The sequence below is a fragment of the Corythoichthys intestinalis genome, chromosome 2 (assembly GCF_030265065.1).
Source record: "Corythoichthys intestinalis isolate RoL2023-P3 chromosome 2, ASM3026506v1, whole genome shotgun sequence".
Lineage (NCBI taxonomy): Eukaryota > Metazoa > Chordata > Actinopteri > Syngnathiformes > Syngnathidae > Corythoichthys > Corythoichthys intestinalis.
Genome location: NC_080396.1, coordinates 20,286,371 through 20,304,458, shown reverse-complemented (window position 1 = coordinate 20,304,458; position 18,088 = coordinate 20,286,371). Strand labels below are relative to the sequence as shown.

General features: G+C 37.6%; 1 protein-coding gene across 6 annotated transcripts in view; it reads right to left on the bottom strand.

Annotated features, from left to right (window-relative positions):
- Window positions 1–18,088, bottom strand: part of LOC130905125 (sodium-coupled neutral amino acid transporter 3-like) — a 123,210-nt gene that overhangs the window by 26,349 nt on the left and 78,773 nt on the right. For all 6 annotated transcript variants that reach the window (XM_057818189.1, XM_057818206.1, XM_057818200.1 and 3 more), the window contains 2 exons: window positions 1,987–2,092; window positions 855–924 (listed from right to left, as the gene is read on the bottom strand). In XM_057818189.1, the coding sequence (XP_057674172.1) occupies window positions 855–924; window positions 1,987–2,042 (126 nt within the window). In that variant the 5' untranslated portion in view covers window positions 2,043–2,092. The remainder of the gene's footprint in view (window positions 1–854; window positions 925–1,986; window positions 2,093–18,088) is intronic.

Sequence of the window (18,088 nt, the reverse complement as noted above, 5' to 3'; positions counted from 1 at the left end):
TATTCTGTCCGAACAAGCTTAACAGAGAATCCACACTGTGCCATCACACATCAAGCAGATGAATATGTAACTTTTTCTACGCAGTGACAAAAACAGCTGACTGTGGCCCCAGTAGTTAGGTAGCCTACCATATGTAGCATATGGAACAATGAAATTAACAGTTCACCTGCTGTGGCCTGAACGTAGTCTCACACTTTCCTCCTGGTGCGCATGGACTTGAATTGCGTGCCCGCTTGTGCAGTCCCTGTTTTTTCACCTCTTTTATCAGCACCATCGTCGTTTTGGGGTTTTTTGAAGAAACTTCGGACACTCAGTTGCCTTGACATTTTTCAGAGTAAGGCCAACGACGTCATGCATCAAGAGAGACAATAGCTAATTAATAAGCTCACTCGCCACCCTGTGGTCTGGGGTGTGAATTGCAACCGATCAAAATGACGGATGGACTTCAGTTTTTTCCGTCACCGTTTTAAAAAATCGGTCAACGACGGAAAATATTCAGTTAACGCGACCCCTGCTTGGCACATAGCCTACTCTGTATATGTGTATTGACTGGACTACATTTCTATGGGTCTGCATTATATATTATACGTATACATATACATATATACTGTATGTGTGTGTATATATATATATTTTAAAAGTCATTATTTATTTATTTATTTTTTCAAACTGCATTTTTCCATCCAGAGTGAGGGGGCACACTTTAAATATATTAAAGTGATATAGGCATCTTGGAGTGAAATTCGAGTAAAATTCAAGTATCTTGAGGCTGAGCTGAGTGTCCTCTTTTTTGGAAATCAAAATATGGTCACCCTAATGTATGTGGATAATTCCTCTTTTGCTGCTATACTCACATCGGTAAACTGGGGCGTCTTTGTTTTCCCGTTCTTGTGCTGTAGGAACAATTGGTCCTCTTGTGGGACTCTAGAAGTGGAACATAGTAGTTTAAATGCAAAGAATACACTATAGATGCACTAGAATCAGAGGTGATTTGAGATACAGTGTATCACAAAAGTGAGTACACCCCTCGCATTTCTGCAGATTTTTAAGTATATATGGGACAACACTGACAAAATGACACTTTGACATAATGAAAAGTAGTCTGTGTGCAGCTTATATATTAGAGTTGATTTATTTTCCCCTCAAAATAACTCAAAATATAGCCATTAATATCTAAATCCCTGGCAACAAAATGAGTACACCACATGGAAACTACGTACATCCCTAAATGTCCAAATTGAGTACTGCTTGTCATTTTCCATCCAAAATGTCATGTGACTCATTACAGGAATGCTGTCAGCATTGCTGCAGAGATTGAAAAGGTGGGGGGTCAACTTGTTAGTGCTCGGACCATACGCCGTACTCTACATCAAATTGGTGTGCATGGCTGTCACCCCAGGAGGAAGCCTCTTCTGAAGATGGTACACAAGAAAGTAGTTTGCTGAAGACATGTCAACAAAGCACATGGATTACTGGAACCATGTCCTATAGTCTGATGAGACGAAAATTAATTTGTTTGGTTCCGATGTTCTCAAGCATGTGTGGAGGCGACCAGGTGAGGAGTACAAAGATAAGTGTGTCATGCCTACAGTCAAGCATGGTGGTGGGAATGACCCCCTCACCTCTTCAAGCTCTTCAGCAATGCTGACAGCACTCCTGTAATGAGTCACATGACATTTTGGAGGAAAAATGACAAGCAGTACTTAATTTGGAAATTTAGGGATGTACGTAGTAGTTCCCATGCGGTGTACTTACTTTTGTTGCCAGGGATTTCGACATTAATGACTATATTTTGAGGGGGAAAATAAATTAACTCTATTATATAAGCTGCACACAGACTACTTTTCATTGTGTCAAAGTGTCATTTTGTCAGTGTTGTCCTATGAAAAGATATACTTAAATATCTGCAGAAATGCGCGGGTGTACTCACTTTTGTGATACACTGTACATCAACTAAAAATTGGAATGGAAGCAAATGAAGCCTACTCTTCATCCATTGGCACAGCAGCTCCATGACCATTTGAGAGTTTCTCCATTTCCATGTTTGGATGGAAAGGTATCACTTAAAATGAGGTGAAATGAAAGGTGAAATCTGAAAAACAAGCGGCAAAACATGATGCGTTTGTTAAAGTATATTTCAAAACACATCCAATCATAAAATGTAAATTGAATCGGGTTTGCTCAATCGAGAACCATACTGATATTTCTGGTCCAAGATGCTTGTATTACGTTGGTTCATGTTTTTAATTTGTTCATTTCTTCACGATTATCCCTCGTAAATCATAGTTGTTAGCAATAGAAATTACAGTTGCTGTTTATTTATTTTCATGGTGTCATTTAATATTTGCATTCAAACCAAATTAAACAATGTAAAAAGTTTTGTCCATGCTAAAAAAAATATCAAGAATTGAAGTTTTTTCAAAAATATATCATAATTAAAATTTGCTGCTCTTCCTAACACACCTTCGTTGCGTCATAGACAATATAACACGCAAGGTATAAGTTGTCAACAGTGGTCCGGTCTACGTCATCATTATCATATCAAAGTACACGACTGAGCCCATCTGGCCAAAACAAACTTTTCTTCTCATAACTTATTTGTATTTGGTTTCCCAGTGATAGCGAGAGTAAACGTCTATCTCAGGTCAAGGATCATAACAGTCGTTGTACATAGCTGTAAAATAATTTTTTTTTTTTAAAATAAAAAAAAAAAAAGAATTGTTTTTAACCCCCTTTTTATTTAGTGTGCATTCATTCATGGCATTACATAATTTACTAGTTGTACATTCACAATTAATTTTACTGTAATGTACTTATTACACCAAGTCTTTCAAACATTTGCTTTCATTAAATAATTCATCAATGATTCATCAAATATAATTAAAGTACAGTAATTAAAACCCAATTTAAAAAACGGAATGACTTACTTTATTTTTAACTCTTTTATGCCCAAATTATTTATTTATTTTTTGAACACCTTACAAGGCGATCATTTAACTCATTGGCCACCATTGAATGTTCGTTCATTCGCCCCTCCCAGTCAAAATGGATTGAACTGTTGGTGTCGTCAATGGCACCGAAACATGAGCATTCGTAGTCAGTCTTCCCGGTTTAAATTAATTAGACCGCTTTCACCATCAATGGGATGCAAGTACAGAATCACACAAGTGCTAAAATTAAATTAATAAATGAATGAATAAATAAATATAAACAGAAATAAATGAACAAATAAATGAAAATATAAGCTATATTTTATCATTGACTTTTACGTATTTAAATTGAAAAACACGAAAAAAACAATGGCCATTTTTTGTCATTGACTTCTTGTTATTACACTAGGGATGTCAAAATTATCGCGTTAATGGGCGGTTTAACGCATTTAACGCATGCACGGAACGGCCCACTCACGCATTGCCGCAAACAGACTACAATGGTGCAGTTTTATGTATATTGAGAGCTAAGAGGCAGAGTCAAGCGAATGGAGTGGACTCAGGCATTCATTGGAGCAGCGCTATTTATTGGTATAAGCTTTGCATCTCTTCCACAGCAATTATATCTATTGTGGCGTGCGATCTGGGGAAGAATGACAGGAGATGATCATTTTCTTAACACCTTGTATTGTACACAACACAGAGAAGATATACCATTTGCAGCCACCACTGACAGTCATGGTTGCCCAACTTGCCATAATGCATTTGGATAGTTAAGTACAGTTAAGTCGCTACAGTATCATTTAGCGAAAGCACAACAAAAATAATATTCCTATCTCTCAAAAAAAAAAAAAAAGTTCACAAAAAGAAAGCGCTCAATGCAAAGAGAACCGGTATTCCCAATCAATATAGCTATGCAAAATAATTCTCAGACTTTGGTCAAACTCTATTCAAACATTTCGTTTAGCTCAACAAATACACTAGATGACGATATTTAGTCATAATATACAAACTATCAAAATAACTATAACTTGTACTCACATTTATCTTTTAAGAATTACAAGTCTTTCTATCCGTGGATCCTTTTCACAGAAAGAATGTTTATAATGTTAATGCCATCTTATGGATTTATTGTTATAATAAACAAATACAGTACTTATGTACAGTATGTTGAATGTATATATCCGTCGTGTCTTATCTTTCCATTCCAACAATAATTTACAGAAAAATATAGCAGATTTTAGAGATTGTTTGAATTGCGATTAATTATGATTAATTAATTTTTAAGCTGTGATTAATTCGATTAAAAATTTTAATCGTTTGACAGTCCTATATTAAACACAAACGGAAAATAACAACGGCAATTTTTTCTTTGCCTTTTCTATTTCGCTTGTCATTATCTTTGCCTTTGCTTAAACCGAAAGGAATAGTCGGTCAATCAAATGATTGTGGGAGGGGCTTTCCAAATAAAAAAGGGTTAGTTATCGATGGCAATAAATTTGGTTGTTTTGGTGACGGGATAGTTGGCTGAGGCAACCCATCCAGCCTGTCAGCTGTTCCTCTAAGCCAGTGGTTCTTAACCTGGGTTCGATTGAACCCCAGGGGTTTGGTGAGTACCGTATTTTTCGGACTATAACTCGCAGTTTTTTTTCATCGTTTGGCTGGGGGAGCGACTTATACTTAGGAGTGACTTATGTGTGAAATTCTTAACACATTATGATATCATTTCACATGTTATTTTGGTGTTTTGGAGTGACACTGATGGTTTGGTAAACTTGTTAGCATGTTTTTTATGCTATAGTTATCTGAATAACTCTTAATAGTCATGGCCACGTTCATCTTCTGCCTTTGGCAATGTGTGTTCAATTGTATTATTGAGTTTTATATGTTGAAATGCATGCTTTTAGTTTGCGGCGCTTTCACGCCCAAGTGGGGGCACACTCGCACTTGTTTACGTGAAGAAGAGCACTTATTAGTAACATTTTTTTGGGAGTAAATATACTCGTTCCACATCTTTGATTAAAGAAAAAATGGGAAGAGGATATCAATATTACAATAAGGGAGGATATATGGCAGAGAGCGCTGACTGACATTCAAAAGTGTTCTGTTAAGTCCAGGCTATAGACCCTACCCACCGACGTCACAAAATCACGTGCTCGCTGTATGGTTCCGCCCCCTTGTCCGTCATTTTGTGTCTGTATTATCAATGGTCTCAATTGATCGAATAATTTATAATGCATTTCATGGAAGACCCGGTGCTTTCGGATGCCGTAAACTCACTTGATGTGTTGCATAAAAGGCGTTATGTGGAAAAGCTTCAGTTTATCCATTCGCCAGATCCATATTTGATGCCTAAATCGATGTTTTTCGACCCGCTGTCTCCGCCGTATTTGCCTGACATCTGCTAGCTACCCTGATATGTACAACTATCTTGTCCACACAAAATCAGCCTATTCTCACGAAAGTTTGAAAAACTTTAAGAGCTTGGAGGCTTATAAATACTTCGTTGCTGGTTGGGTGAAACAGGTCCTCGTCCACGAAAATTCGGCAGGAATCTATCTTGTGCTTGGAAAGGTGAGTTACGAAATTTTCAATTCAAAATCTTTTGTTATTGCTAACATCCACTGTCAAGTCTAATGTATTTCATGTCGTTTGTCAATGGAGTTAGGGCTTTTAATGTTTATATGGTTTAGCGATAGCACTCTCACTACATACATACGTGTATGTTGTTGGCGATTAGCCTAGCAATGATCTTAATTGTGGTTGTCAGCCCAAAACCCTCTAAATATATATTAAATGCATCTTACCGGATATAAAATGACTACTACATAATCTGTGGTAATCGTTTGGAGCCCAGTTTTCTCGTCGAATTGCAGCAGCCCATCTCGCTCTCTTCTCTCCGGGTCTCTCGGAACTTCAAGTCTCTCCGTCTTCTCCGTCTATCTTCTCTGTTATTGCAACCGACCGCCACACACGCCTTCACCATTTTGATTATTAATGTTAACGAGCAGAAAAACACGTCGTAAATAGGAGGAATGTACGTAGCCGTAACAGGTAAACATGATGTGTTGACGGACAATTGGGCGGCACCAGTCAGGAGGAAGGAGTTGTGACGTCACGTGGGTAGGGTCTATAGATAATTCGGTATAAAGTAGTTCTTAAGTTTACCTTATTCAAAGGTGAGGTTAAACATAATATTCCCACTAACATCACCTTTATGTGAAAGATGTAAGATAATGGATAGCACATTAGCACATCAATTTAGGCTCTGCACAAGAATTCAAGATTTCTGGTTTTCAATATTTAAATGGTACTCACAAGCATTCAAAACACCAATTGATCCTGACCCCATAATTGCTCTATTCGGTTTCTCTGAAACATTGCAAAAATTGGGTCATGATAGGACTTTTGTGGTTGCTTATGGCATGATGATAGCCAAAAGGTGTATCTTAAAATTATGGAAGTCTGATGTCCCACCCCACTTTGAAACCTGGCTCAGGGAATTTACAGGAGTGTTACACATAGAAAAACTAAGATACGAGGTATCAGGCAACCCTCAAAAGTTCCTGATTGTATGGCAACAAATTTTAGAACAGTTGAACTTATATCAGACCCCTACTCCTCTCCTCCTGTCATCATTTGATGTATACGTGGACTTTGGTAAAGACAAAAAAGAAAAGAAAATGTGATGAGTACTTCAAGGTGTTTGAGTTTTTGTGTGTATGTATTGCAATATTTATAGCACATATTTTTGAGAAAATTTACACGTGTAGAGTATACAGTTGTAGTTTGATATACATTTCTTCATGTGGTGATTTTTTAATTTTTATTTATTTATTTATTTTATATATTTATATGTGTATTTCGTCTCCTGTATGTCAAGGTGGCAGTAGAATATACCAACAACTTATAGAAATTGATAGTCACTCTTTGTTGTTTGTTGTTCATTGAAAACGTTTGTAAATAAACATGGGGAAAAAACAGAAGAGCGCTCACACGCCAGAAGAAGACCGACAGCTACGCAGCGTCTCTAAGGGAGTGGGCGAGAGAGAGACAGAGAAACACGGCTGTGAACCTAGATTCATTGTTTATGCTTGTGAAATATCTCTACAGAGGCAAAGCCTGTGTGTATCATCCTTTCAGTTGTTGTTGTGTGTTTTCCACCCGCGATCGGACACTTAGAGCCAGTTGTGTGGTTGTTTGAATGATGTGCTAATGCTAGCGAACACATGCTAACCGCTGTAATAGCAGCTAATTATCATTTATTTACGCTGATGCGAACCTGTTTGGTATCGAGGATGAAATTAATTCAGCAAATTATACGGACGTCCAGCATCGTCATTTGGGAGTTTAGCTCGCTGTATAGCAAGGACCGAGCCGTACCGTCCTGGTGAGGGTAGTATATTCGCATTTTGTTGTTCATGCATCATGTAACATCATACTGTACACTTATTCGGCATGTTGTTCTCTATTGTATTTTTATTAGGGTTGTTCGGATCATGTTTTTTTGAGTATCTTCCGATCCCGATATTTCCCGATCCGATTGCTTTTTTTTTTTGCTCCCGATTCAATTCCAATCAGTCCCGATAATTTTTCCCGATCATATACATTTTGGCAATGCATTAAGAAAAAAATGAATAAAACTCGGACGAATATATACATTCAACATACAGTACATAAGTACTGTATTTGTTTATTAAAACAATAAATCCTCAAGATGGCATTTACAGTATTAACATTCTTTTGTGAGAGGGATCCACGGATAAAAAGACTTGTAATTCTTAAAGGATAAATCTGACTTTGTATATTGTGACTAAATATTGCCATCTAGTGTATTTATATACACTAATATAGCCATTTAACTGTTCTGCCCAAATGCATGATGGGAAGTGCACCCATGACTGTGCGTAGTGGTACCAATTGATATATCTTCTCTGCGTTGGGAAATAACATAGGGTGTTAAGAAAAAGATCAATTACTACCTTTCTTCCCCACATTGCTTCCCACAATATTTCTAATTGTAGGGGGAGGGACTGTAAGGCTTTAGCCAATTAAAAAAAGGCTCCAAAGGCTGCCAAACTTCACTCTACTCATTTTACGCTGCCGTTTAGCTCTATATATAGGTAAAACGGCGCCATTACAGATTCAACGCGACAATGCGTAAGAGTGGGTCGTGCAGCGCATGCGTCAATTGAGTTAAATATTTTAATGTGATCTTTTTTTTTTAAATTAATTACCGACGTTAACGGGATAAATTTGGTAACCCTACCTTAAGCCTAAAGACTGGATGAGTGTAACATATTATGTCTGTAACATTAAATACAATTAGAAAACCATTTAATTAAAAAAATATATATATATATATTAAAAAAAGGCATGTCCGATATTTTTTTGCCGATTCCAATACTTTGAAAATGACGTGATCGGAACATCTCTATTTTTATATTAAATTGCCTTTTAAGATGACATATCTGTTCTATGTGTCGGATTTTATCAAGTAAATTACCCCCAAAAATGCGACTTATACTCCGGTGCGCCTTATATATGTTTTTTTTCCTCTTCGTTGGACATTTTATGGCTGGTGCGACTTGTACTCAGGTGCGACTTATAGCCCGAAAAATACGGTAAGTCTAAGGGGTTCGGCGAAGGTAATGAAATGCTGAGCCCTATATTTGTAAGCTTATTAAATCTAGGCAAAGTGGCTTTTTAGACCAGGTTTTGGACTGGTTTGCTCCCAATTTACACGCTTGATAATAATAATAATAATAATACATTTTATTTGAAGGCGCCTTTCTGGCACTCAAGGTACAATCATTTTAAAAAACATTTAAACAAATTAAAGATTGAAAACATTAAAAATAATAAAGTATAGAACGTTTAGGGAAAAGTTGAAATACTAAAGAGATGTAAAAACAATTAAAAAAAAAAAACAGATAAAAAATAAGTAGCAGATGACTAAAACACAAAGAAATTAGGGATTATTATTGACAGGCGAGTCTGAACAGGTGAGTTTTGAGTTTGGATTAAAATAGGGGGAACAATTAATCCATTTCTTTTAACTGCTAGTCCTCGATCTGATGGGAGGAGGAACTGGTTTGCTCAGTGGAAGGTTGACTCTCACTTGATATGAGGGAATACAACACACCAATGGGCAACATGGTCTCAAATTTTCACCAGTTTTTAATTTAAAGAATTTTGAGCAGGGATTTGCGAAATGATTAGCTTGCTAGCTTAGATATATCGGTTCTGAACTTGGAAAAAAAAAAAAAAAAAACTTTATTATCCAATTCCGAAGGGTTTGGTGAATCCACATGTGAAACTTGTGGGGTTCGGTACCTTTAGTAAGGTTAAGAACCACTGCTCTAAGCAGTTGTGAAAAGGATTTTTTCATATCTCTCCAAATAAATGATGAGGCAAAAAAGATGTTTACACCTATTTCGCTGAGAAGTCACTTTTCTTCAGGTATACTAAGGGGTAATCAGCTATTGACTACTATTCCTGTTCGGTAAAAGGAAAGGCAAAGACAATGACAAGCGAAATATAAACGGCAAAGAAAAAAATCACCATTGTTTTCCGTTTGTGTTTTTCAATGACAAAAAGTAAAAGTCAATGACAAAAATCACCATTGTTTTGTCGTTTGTGTTTCTCAATGAATAAATGTAAAAGTCATTCACAAAAATTGACATTGTATTTTATGTTTAGGATTTTCAGTGACAAAGAAGTAAAAGTCAATGATAAAATATATTTATTCTTTCATTTATTTCTGTTTATATATATATTTTTTCACTTATTTATTTATTGATTTATTTTCTTAATTTTGGCGCTCCTGTCATTCCATATGCAAGCTGCAGCTGTAACCAGTGTTTATTTCCGTTTTTCTTTATCTGAATTTCATAAATTTTAGTTTTTAATCAGTATTGTATTCATTTATAAATGTATTTAAAATGATTGGGGGGAAAAAATACAATAATGATTAAATGGAGAGTACCTGTATAGTGCATTTTTCTACATTGTTACAATGCCCAAAGCGCTTCACATGAGCACACATTTACCCTTTCACACACCAATGGTGCTGCTGCCATGCAAAGCGCTGCCAAAGGGTTCAGTGCCTTGCCCAAGGGCACTTTGACTGTGGGCAGTTGTAACTGGGATTAGAACCAAGAACCCTTCGGTCCTGGGAGAACTTGTGCTTACAACTGCGCTACGTTTTAAAACCTATATAAACTGCTAATATTTACGTTTTTTAAATTGAGGATTTCAAAAGAATTTATGTGTCAATGAATATATAAATACATTTTAAATTCCCCAAAAGACACTTGGTCTATAAATGGTTTAATAGGTCTCAAGTGCCAACTTTTGAATAGCTGTCCACTATACTGGCCACTTTCTCTCAAATGGTCAAATAAACAATTTAACCTTACACAATCTGTAACTTCATTTTAACAGGCCCACGTCCTTTCTAAAAATCACATCAAATCACCTAGTCTAGACTGTACATTCACTTACAATATTTACTACCATCCCGACATTCCACTATAAACTAGCACATAGTGCTGTTGCCAAGGGAATAAAAACAGCTTTAGTGTAAATATACTTGTGGCCAAACTAAAAGTACACAGTGTGCAGTTCGATCCTCGATGGGCATTTTGGGTCACGCCGTCATTCACCAACTTAAATGCTAGTGTTGCTCAGATTTCTGTTTAATCAGGTGATTCATGACTGCTTTGTCATTTTTCCATCGTAGCTAGCTAACTACTTAGCTCAGTTCCTATATGTAGACCTAATTGATTTGAGATTGGTTGAGAAACTTACTTCACCACAAAATACTGAAGTATGTTAAATTAACCCATGATAACTGCTTGAATTCCTTGATATGAATTAACTGTGAATGCAGTTTTGTTTGTATTTTTCAGATTCACTGAAGAGGCAGATAGGGATGGACGCGTCACTATATGCATTTGCTGCTGTTGAAGTGGCTACGTCTGTGTGTGGCTAAGTGTTGGTGGCTATGTTCACAGCGAAATAAAGCAGTACCTCAAAATATGGGCATATTTGGAAGCATTAATAGCATCATGGTTGAAAATGAAGGAAAACAACATTGATTCAGCGTTGTTCCAATATTATTAATAATCGAAATTATATTTTGTTAGGATTTCAAGGTTGGAACAATATTAATCGAGGTTGCAAAAGTGATGACAAATCAACGTCAGAACGATATAATATTGATAGCGGAATGTTGATTCAACGTCATTCCAACGTCTGTTTGCTATCTGGCTTACCTAAATACTTTTAGTATAATTTATACAATTTATATGGATCATAATTACCGTATTGGCCCGAATATAAGACGTCCCTGATTATAAGACGACCCTCCCCTTTTTCAAGACTCAAGTTTGAAAAAAGACTTTTTGAACACCAAATTAATTATTACCTTGGTCTTTCCAAGGGAAAGAACAAGGTTATGTTGTTGTACAACTTTATTGTACTTTTTATTACCTTGGTCTTTCCAAGGGAAAGAACAAGGTAATGCTGTTCTGCAACTTTATCGTACTTATTACCTTGGTCTTTCCAAGGGAAAGAACAAGGTAATGCTGTTCTGCAACTTTATCGTACTTATTTTTATTATTATTACCTTGGTCTTTCCAAGGGAAAGAACAAGGTATTGTTATTGTGCAACTTTATTATTATAATAATTATTATTATTATTATTATTATTATTCAATAATTCTCCGCGTTTTTTTGAGCCAACGCACAGCCCAAACCGTAGCACCGATCGGCACCGTTGAAGTATCGGCACGACCGGATTTTTCGCGTGACGATGGGAATTTTTCAAACCGCCACGAAAAATTTTCCGTTCGCCCGTAAACGGCAATTTTCCGAAAAATAAAAAAAGTTTCAAAATGTATCTAGTCCTACAATTTTTGACCAAATCACATAATTTGGGCATCAAAAATTCCGGGACGTTGAGGGGCATAAAAGTTGTATACAGAATTTGGCAAAAATTTACGGTTCCCCGGAAATTTGCCAAAAACTTTCCTATTCATTTTGAATGGAAAAAAAACGCGCGCTTCACAGCCCGAACCGTTAGACCGATCGGCACCGTTCAAGTATCGGCACGACCGGAATTTTCGCGTGACACAGGAAACTTTACAAATGGCCCCGAAAATTTTTCCGTTCGTCCGTAAACGGCAATTTTCCATGAAAAAAAAAAAAGTTTCAAAATGTATCTAGTCCTACAATTTTTGACCAAATCACATAATTTGGGCATCAAAAATTCCGGGACGGTGAGGGGCATAAAAGTTGTATACAGAATTTGGAAAAAAATTACGCTTCCTCGGAAATTTGCCAAAAACTATCCCATTCATTTCGAATGGGAAAAGTCCCATTCACTTCCAATGGGATTTCCATAGAATTTACATTGCATTGATGCCATTGACGGCCATGCATGTCGAATCTACTGATGCCAATGTACTTGGATTCAATTGACTATATGGATGTCGATGCCATTGACTGCCACGGACGTCCAAAATTTTTCCCATTCATTTTCAATGGGGAAAAAACAAAATTTCCCCAAATAAACAGAAAATGGCCAGATATCAATAGGACGTGTCCCCCAAACTTCCCCAATTCCATTGACGCTTATGGGGGGTGCTGCCATTGACTTCCATGGACGTCCAAAATTTTCCCCATTCATTTTCAATGGGGAAAAAACTAAATTTCTCCAAATCGACAGAAAATGACCAGATATCAATAGGACGTATACCCCAAACGTCCCCAACTCCATTGACGCTTATGGGGGGTGCTGCCATTGACATCCATGGACGTCCAAAATTTTTCCCATTCATTTTCAATGGGGAAAAAACTAAATTTCTCCAAATCGACAGAAAATGACCAGATATCAATAGGACGTATACCCCAAACGTCCCCAACTCCATTGACGCTTATGGGGGGTGCTGCCATTGACATCCATGGACGTCCAAAAATTTTCCCATTCATTTTCAATGGGAAATTTTTTTTTTCTCCCCCAAATCAACAGAAAATGACTAGATATCAATAGGACGTGTCCCCCAAATGTCCCCGATTGCATTGCTGCTTATGGAGGGTGATGCCATTGACGTCCAGGGACGTCCAAACTTCCCATACATTTCCAATGGCATTTCTTCATGTTTGTTCATTCTATTGATGCCAATGTACTTGGATTCCATTGACGCTTATGTAAGTTGACACCATTGACGTCCATGGACGTCCAAAATTTTTCCCATTCATTTTCAATGGGAAATTTTTTTTCTTCTCCCAAATCAAAAGAAAATGACTAAATATCAATAGGACGTGTCCCCCAAATGTCCCCGATTGTATTGCTGCTTATGGAGGGTGATGCCATTGACGTCCATGGACGTCCAAACTTCCCATTAATTTCTAATGGCATTTCTTCATGTTTGTTCATTCTATTGATGCCAATGTACTTGGTATCCATTGACGCTTATGTAAGTTGATACCATTGACGTCCATGGACGTCCAAAATTTTTCCCATTCATTTTCAATGGGAATTTTTTTTTTTTCCCCAAATCAACAGAAAATGACTAGATATCAATAGGACGTGTCCCCCAAATGTCCCCGATTGTATTGCTGCTTATGGAGGGTGATGCCATTGACGTCCATGGACGTCCAAACTTCCCATTAATTTCTAATGGCATTTCTTCATGTTTGTTCATTCTATTGATGCCAATGTACTTGGTATCCATTGACGCTTATGTAAGTTGATACCATTGACGTCCATGGACGTCCAAAATTTTTCCCATTCATTTTCAATGGGAATTTTTTTTTTTTCCCCAAATCAACAAAAAATGACCAGATATCAATAGGACGTGTACCCCAAATGTCCCCGATTGTATTGCTGCTTATGGAGGGTGATGCCATTGACGTCCATGGACGTCCAAACTTCCCATTAATTTCTAATGGCATTTCTTCATGTTTGTTCATTCTATTGATGCCAATGTACTTGGTATCCATTGACGCTTATGTAAGTTGATACCATTGACGTCCATGGACGTCCAAAATTTTTCCCATTCATTTTCAATGGGAATTTTTTTTTTTTGCCCAAATCAACAAAAAATGACCATATATCAATAGGACGTGTACCCCAAATGTCCCCGATTGTATTGCTGCTTATGGAGGGTGATGCCATTGAGGTCTATGGACGTCCAAACTTCCCATTAATTTCTAATGGCATTTCTTCATGTTTGTTCATTCTATTGATGCCAATGTACTTGGTATCCATTGACGCTTATGTAAGTTGATACAATTGACGTCCATGGACGTCCAAAATTTTTCCCATTCATTTTCAATGGGAATTTTTTTTTTTTCCCCAAATCAACAAAAAATGACCAGATATCAATAGGACGTGTCCCCCAAATGTCCCCGATTGTATTGCTGCTTATGGAGGGTGATGCCATTGACGTCCATGGACGTCCAAACTTCCCATTAATTTCTAATGGCATTTCTTCATGTTTGTTCATTCTATTGATGCCAATGTACTTGGTATCCATTGACGCTTATGTAAGTTGATACCATTGACGTCCATGGACGTCCAAAATTTTTCCCATTCATTTTCAATGGGAATTTTTTTTTTTTGCCCAAATCAACAAAAAATGACCAGATATCAATAGGACATGTACCCCAAATGTCCCCAATTACAATGATGCTTATGGAGGGTGCTGCCATTGACGGCCATGGACGTCCAACTCTCCCAATCTTTTCTAATGGCATTTCTTCATGTTTGTTCATTCTATTGATGCCAATGTACTTGGTATCCATTGACGCTTATGTAAGTTGATACCATTGACGTCCATGGACGTCCAAAATTTTTCCCATTCATTTTCAATGGGAATTTTTTTTTTTTGCCCAAATCAACAAAAAATGACCATATATCAATAGGACGTGTACCCCAAATGTCCCCGATTGTATTGCTGCTTATGGAGGGTGATGCCATTGACGTCTATGGACGTCCAAACTTCCCATTAATTTCTAATGGCATTTCTTCATGTTTGTTCATTCTATTGATGCCAATGTACTTGGTATCCATTGACGCTTATGTAAGTTGATACAATTGACGTCCATGGACGTCCAAAATTTTTCCCATTCATTTTCAATGGGAATTTTTTTTTTTTCCCCAAATCAACAAAAAATGACCAGATATCAATAGGACGTGTCCCCCAAATGTCCCCGATTGTATTGCTGCTTATGGAGGGTGATGCCATTGACGTCCATGGACGTCCAAACTTCCCATTAATTTCTAATGGCATTTCTTCATGTTTGTTCATTCTATTGATGCCAATGTACTTGGTATCCATTGACGCTTATGTAAGTTGATACCATTGACGTCCATGGACGTCCAAAATTTTTCCCATTCATTTTCAATGGGAATTTTTTTTTTTTGCCCAAATCAACAAAAAATGACCAGATATCAATAGGACGTGTACCCCAAATGTCCCCAATTACAATGATGCTTATGGAGGGTGCTGCCATTGACGGCCATGGACGTCCAACTCTCCCAATCTTTTCTAATAGCTTTTACTTTGTTTAGTGCCATTGACTGGCATTATGGTCCATTCTATTGATAGACCTGAGTGGGGCTAAGATTTGTATCTCCACAGAGGAAAGACCAAGGTGTAATTTCTCCCGAAATTGCAGTTTCTAGTTATTATTCATCTTATTCTCCGCGTTTTTTCGGCGCGCCGCACAGCCCGAACCGCTGCACCGATCGGCACCGTTCGGATATCGAAACGTCCGGAATTTTTGCGCGACGATGGCTTTTTTAAAAAGGGCCCCGAAAAATTTTCCGTTTTCCCGCAAACGGCAATTTTCCAGATTTTTTTTTTTTTTTCAAAATGTATCTAGTCCTACAATTTTTGACCAAATCACATAATTTGGGTATCAAAAATTCCGGGACGGTGAGGGGCATAAAAGTTGTATACAGAATTTGGTAAAAATTTACGGTTCCCCGGTAATTTGCCAAAAACTATCCCATTCATTTCTAATGGGAAAATTTCCCATTCATTTCAATGGGATTTCTATGGAATTTACATTGCATTGATGCCATTGACGGCCATGCATGTCGAATCTACTGATGCCAATGTACTTGGATTCTATTGACTATATGGATGTCGATGCCATTGACGGCCATGGACGTCCAAAATTTTTCCCATTCATTTTCAATGGGGAAAAAACAAAATTTCCCCAAATCAACAGAAAATGACCAGATATCAATAGGACGTGTCCCCCAAACTTCCCCAATTCCATTGACGCTTATGAAGGGTGCCGCCATTGACTTCCATGGACGTCCAAAATTTTCCCCATTCATTTTCAATGGGGAAAAAACTAAATTTCTCCAAATCAACAGAAAATGACCAGATATCAATAGGACGTATACCCCAAACGTCCCCAACTCCATTGACGCTTATGGAGGGTGCTGCCATTGACGTCAATGGACGTCCAAAATTTTTCCCATTCATTTTCAATGGGAATTTTTTTTTTTTCCCCAAATCAACAGAAAATGACTAGATATCAATAGGACGTGTCCCCCAAATGTCCCCGATTGCATTGCTGCTTATGGAGGGTCATGCCATTGACGTCCAGGGACGTCCAAACTTCCCATTCATTTCCAATGGCATTTCTTCATGTTTGTTCATTCTATTGATGCCAATGTACTTGGATTCCATTGACGCTTATGTAAGTTGATACCATTGACGTCCATGGACGTCCAAAAATTTTCCCATTCATTTTCAATGGGAATTTTTTTTTTTTCCCCAAATCAACAGAAAATGACTAGATATCAATAGGACGTGTCCCCCAAATGTCCCCGATTGCATTGCTACTTATGGAGGGTGATGCCATTGACGTCCAGGGACGTCCAAACTTCCCATTCATTTCCAATGGCATTTCTTCATGTTTGTTCATTCTTTTGATGCCAATGTACTTGGATTCCATTGACGGTTATGTAAGTTGATACCATTGACGTCCATGGACGTCCAAAATTTTTCCCATTCATTTTCAATGGGAATTTTTTTTTTTTCCCCAAATCAACAGAAAATGACTAGATATCATTAGGACGTGTCCCCCAAATGTCCCCAATTGCATTGCCGCTAATGGAGGGTGATGCCATTGACGTTCATGGACGTCCAAACTTCCCATTCATTTCCAATGGCATTTCTTCATGTTTGTTCATTCTATTGATGCCAATGTACTTGGATTGCCGCTAATGGAGGGTGATGCCATTGACGTTCATGGACGTCCAAACTTCCCATTCATTTCCAATGGCATTTCTTCATGTTTGTTCATTCTATTGATGCCAATGTACTTGGATTCCATTGACGCTTATGTAAGTTGATACCATTGACGTCCATGGACGTCCAAAATTTTTCCCATTCATTTTCAATGGGGAAAAAACTACATTTCTCCAAATCAACAGAAAATGACCAGATATCAATAGGACGTATACCCCAAACGTCCCCAACTCCATTGACGCTTATGGGGGGTGCTGCCATTGACGTCCATGGACGTCCAAAATTTTACCCATTCATTTTTAATGGGAAATTTTTTTTTTCCCCCAAATCAACAGAAAATGACTAGATATCATTAGGACGTGTCCCCCAAATGTCCCCGATTGCATTGCCGCTTATGGGGGGTGATGCCATTGACGTCCATGGACGTCCAAACTTCCCAATCATTTCCAAAGGCATTTCTTCATATTTGTTCATTCTATTGATGCCAATGTACTTGGATTCCATTGACGCTTATGTAAGTTGATACCATTGACGTCCATGGACGTCCAAAATTTTTCCCATTCATTTTCTATGGGAATTTTTTTTTTTTTCCCCAAATCAACAGAAATTGACTAGATATCATTAGGACGTGTCCCCCAAATGTCCCCGATTGCATTGCCGCTTATGTAGGGTGATGCCATTGACGTTCATGGACGTCCAAAATTTTTCCCATTCATTTTCTATGGGAATTTTTTTTTTTTTTTCCCAAATCAACAGAAAATGACTAGATATCATTAGGACGTGTCCCCCAAACTTCCCCGATTCCATTAACAATTATGAAAGGTGCCGCCATTGACGTCCATGGACGTCCAATTCTCCCATTCATTTCTAACGGCT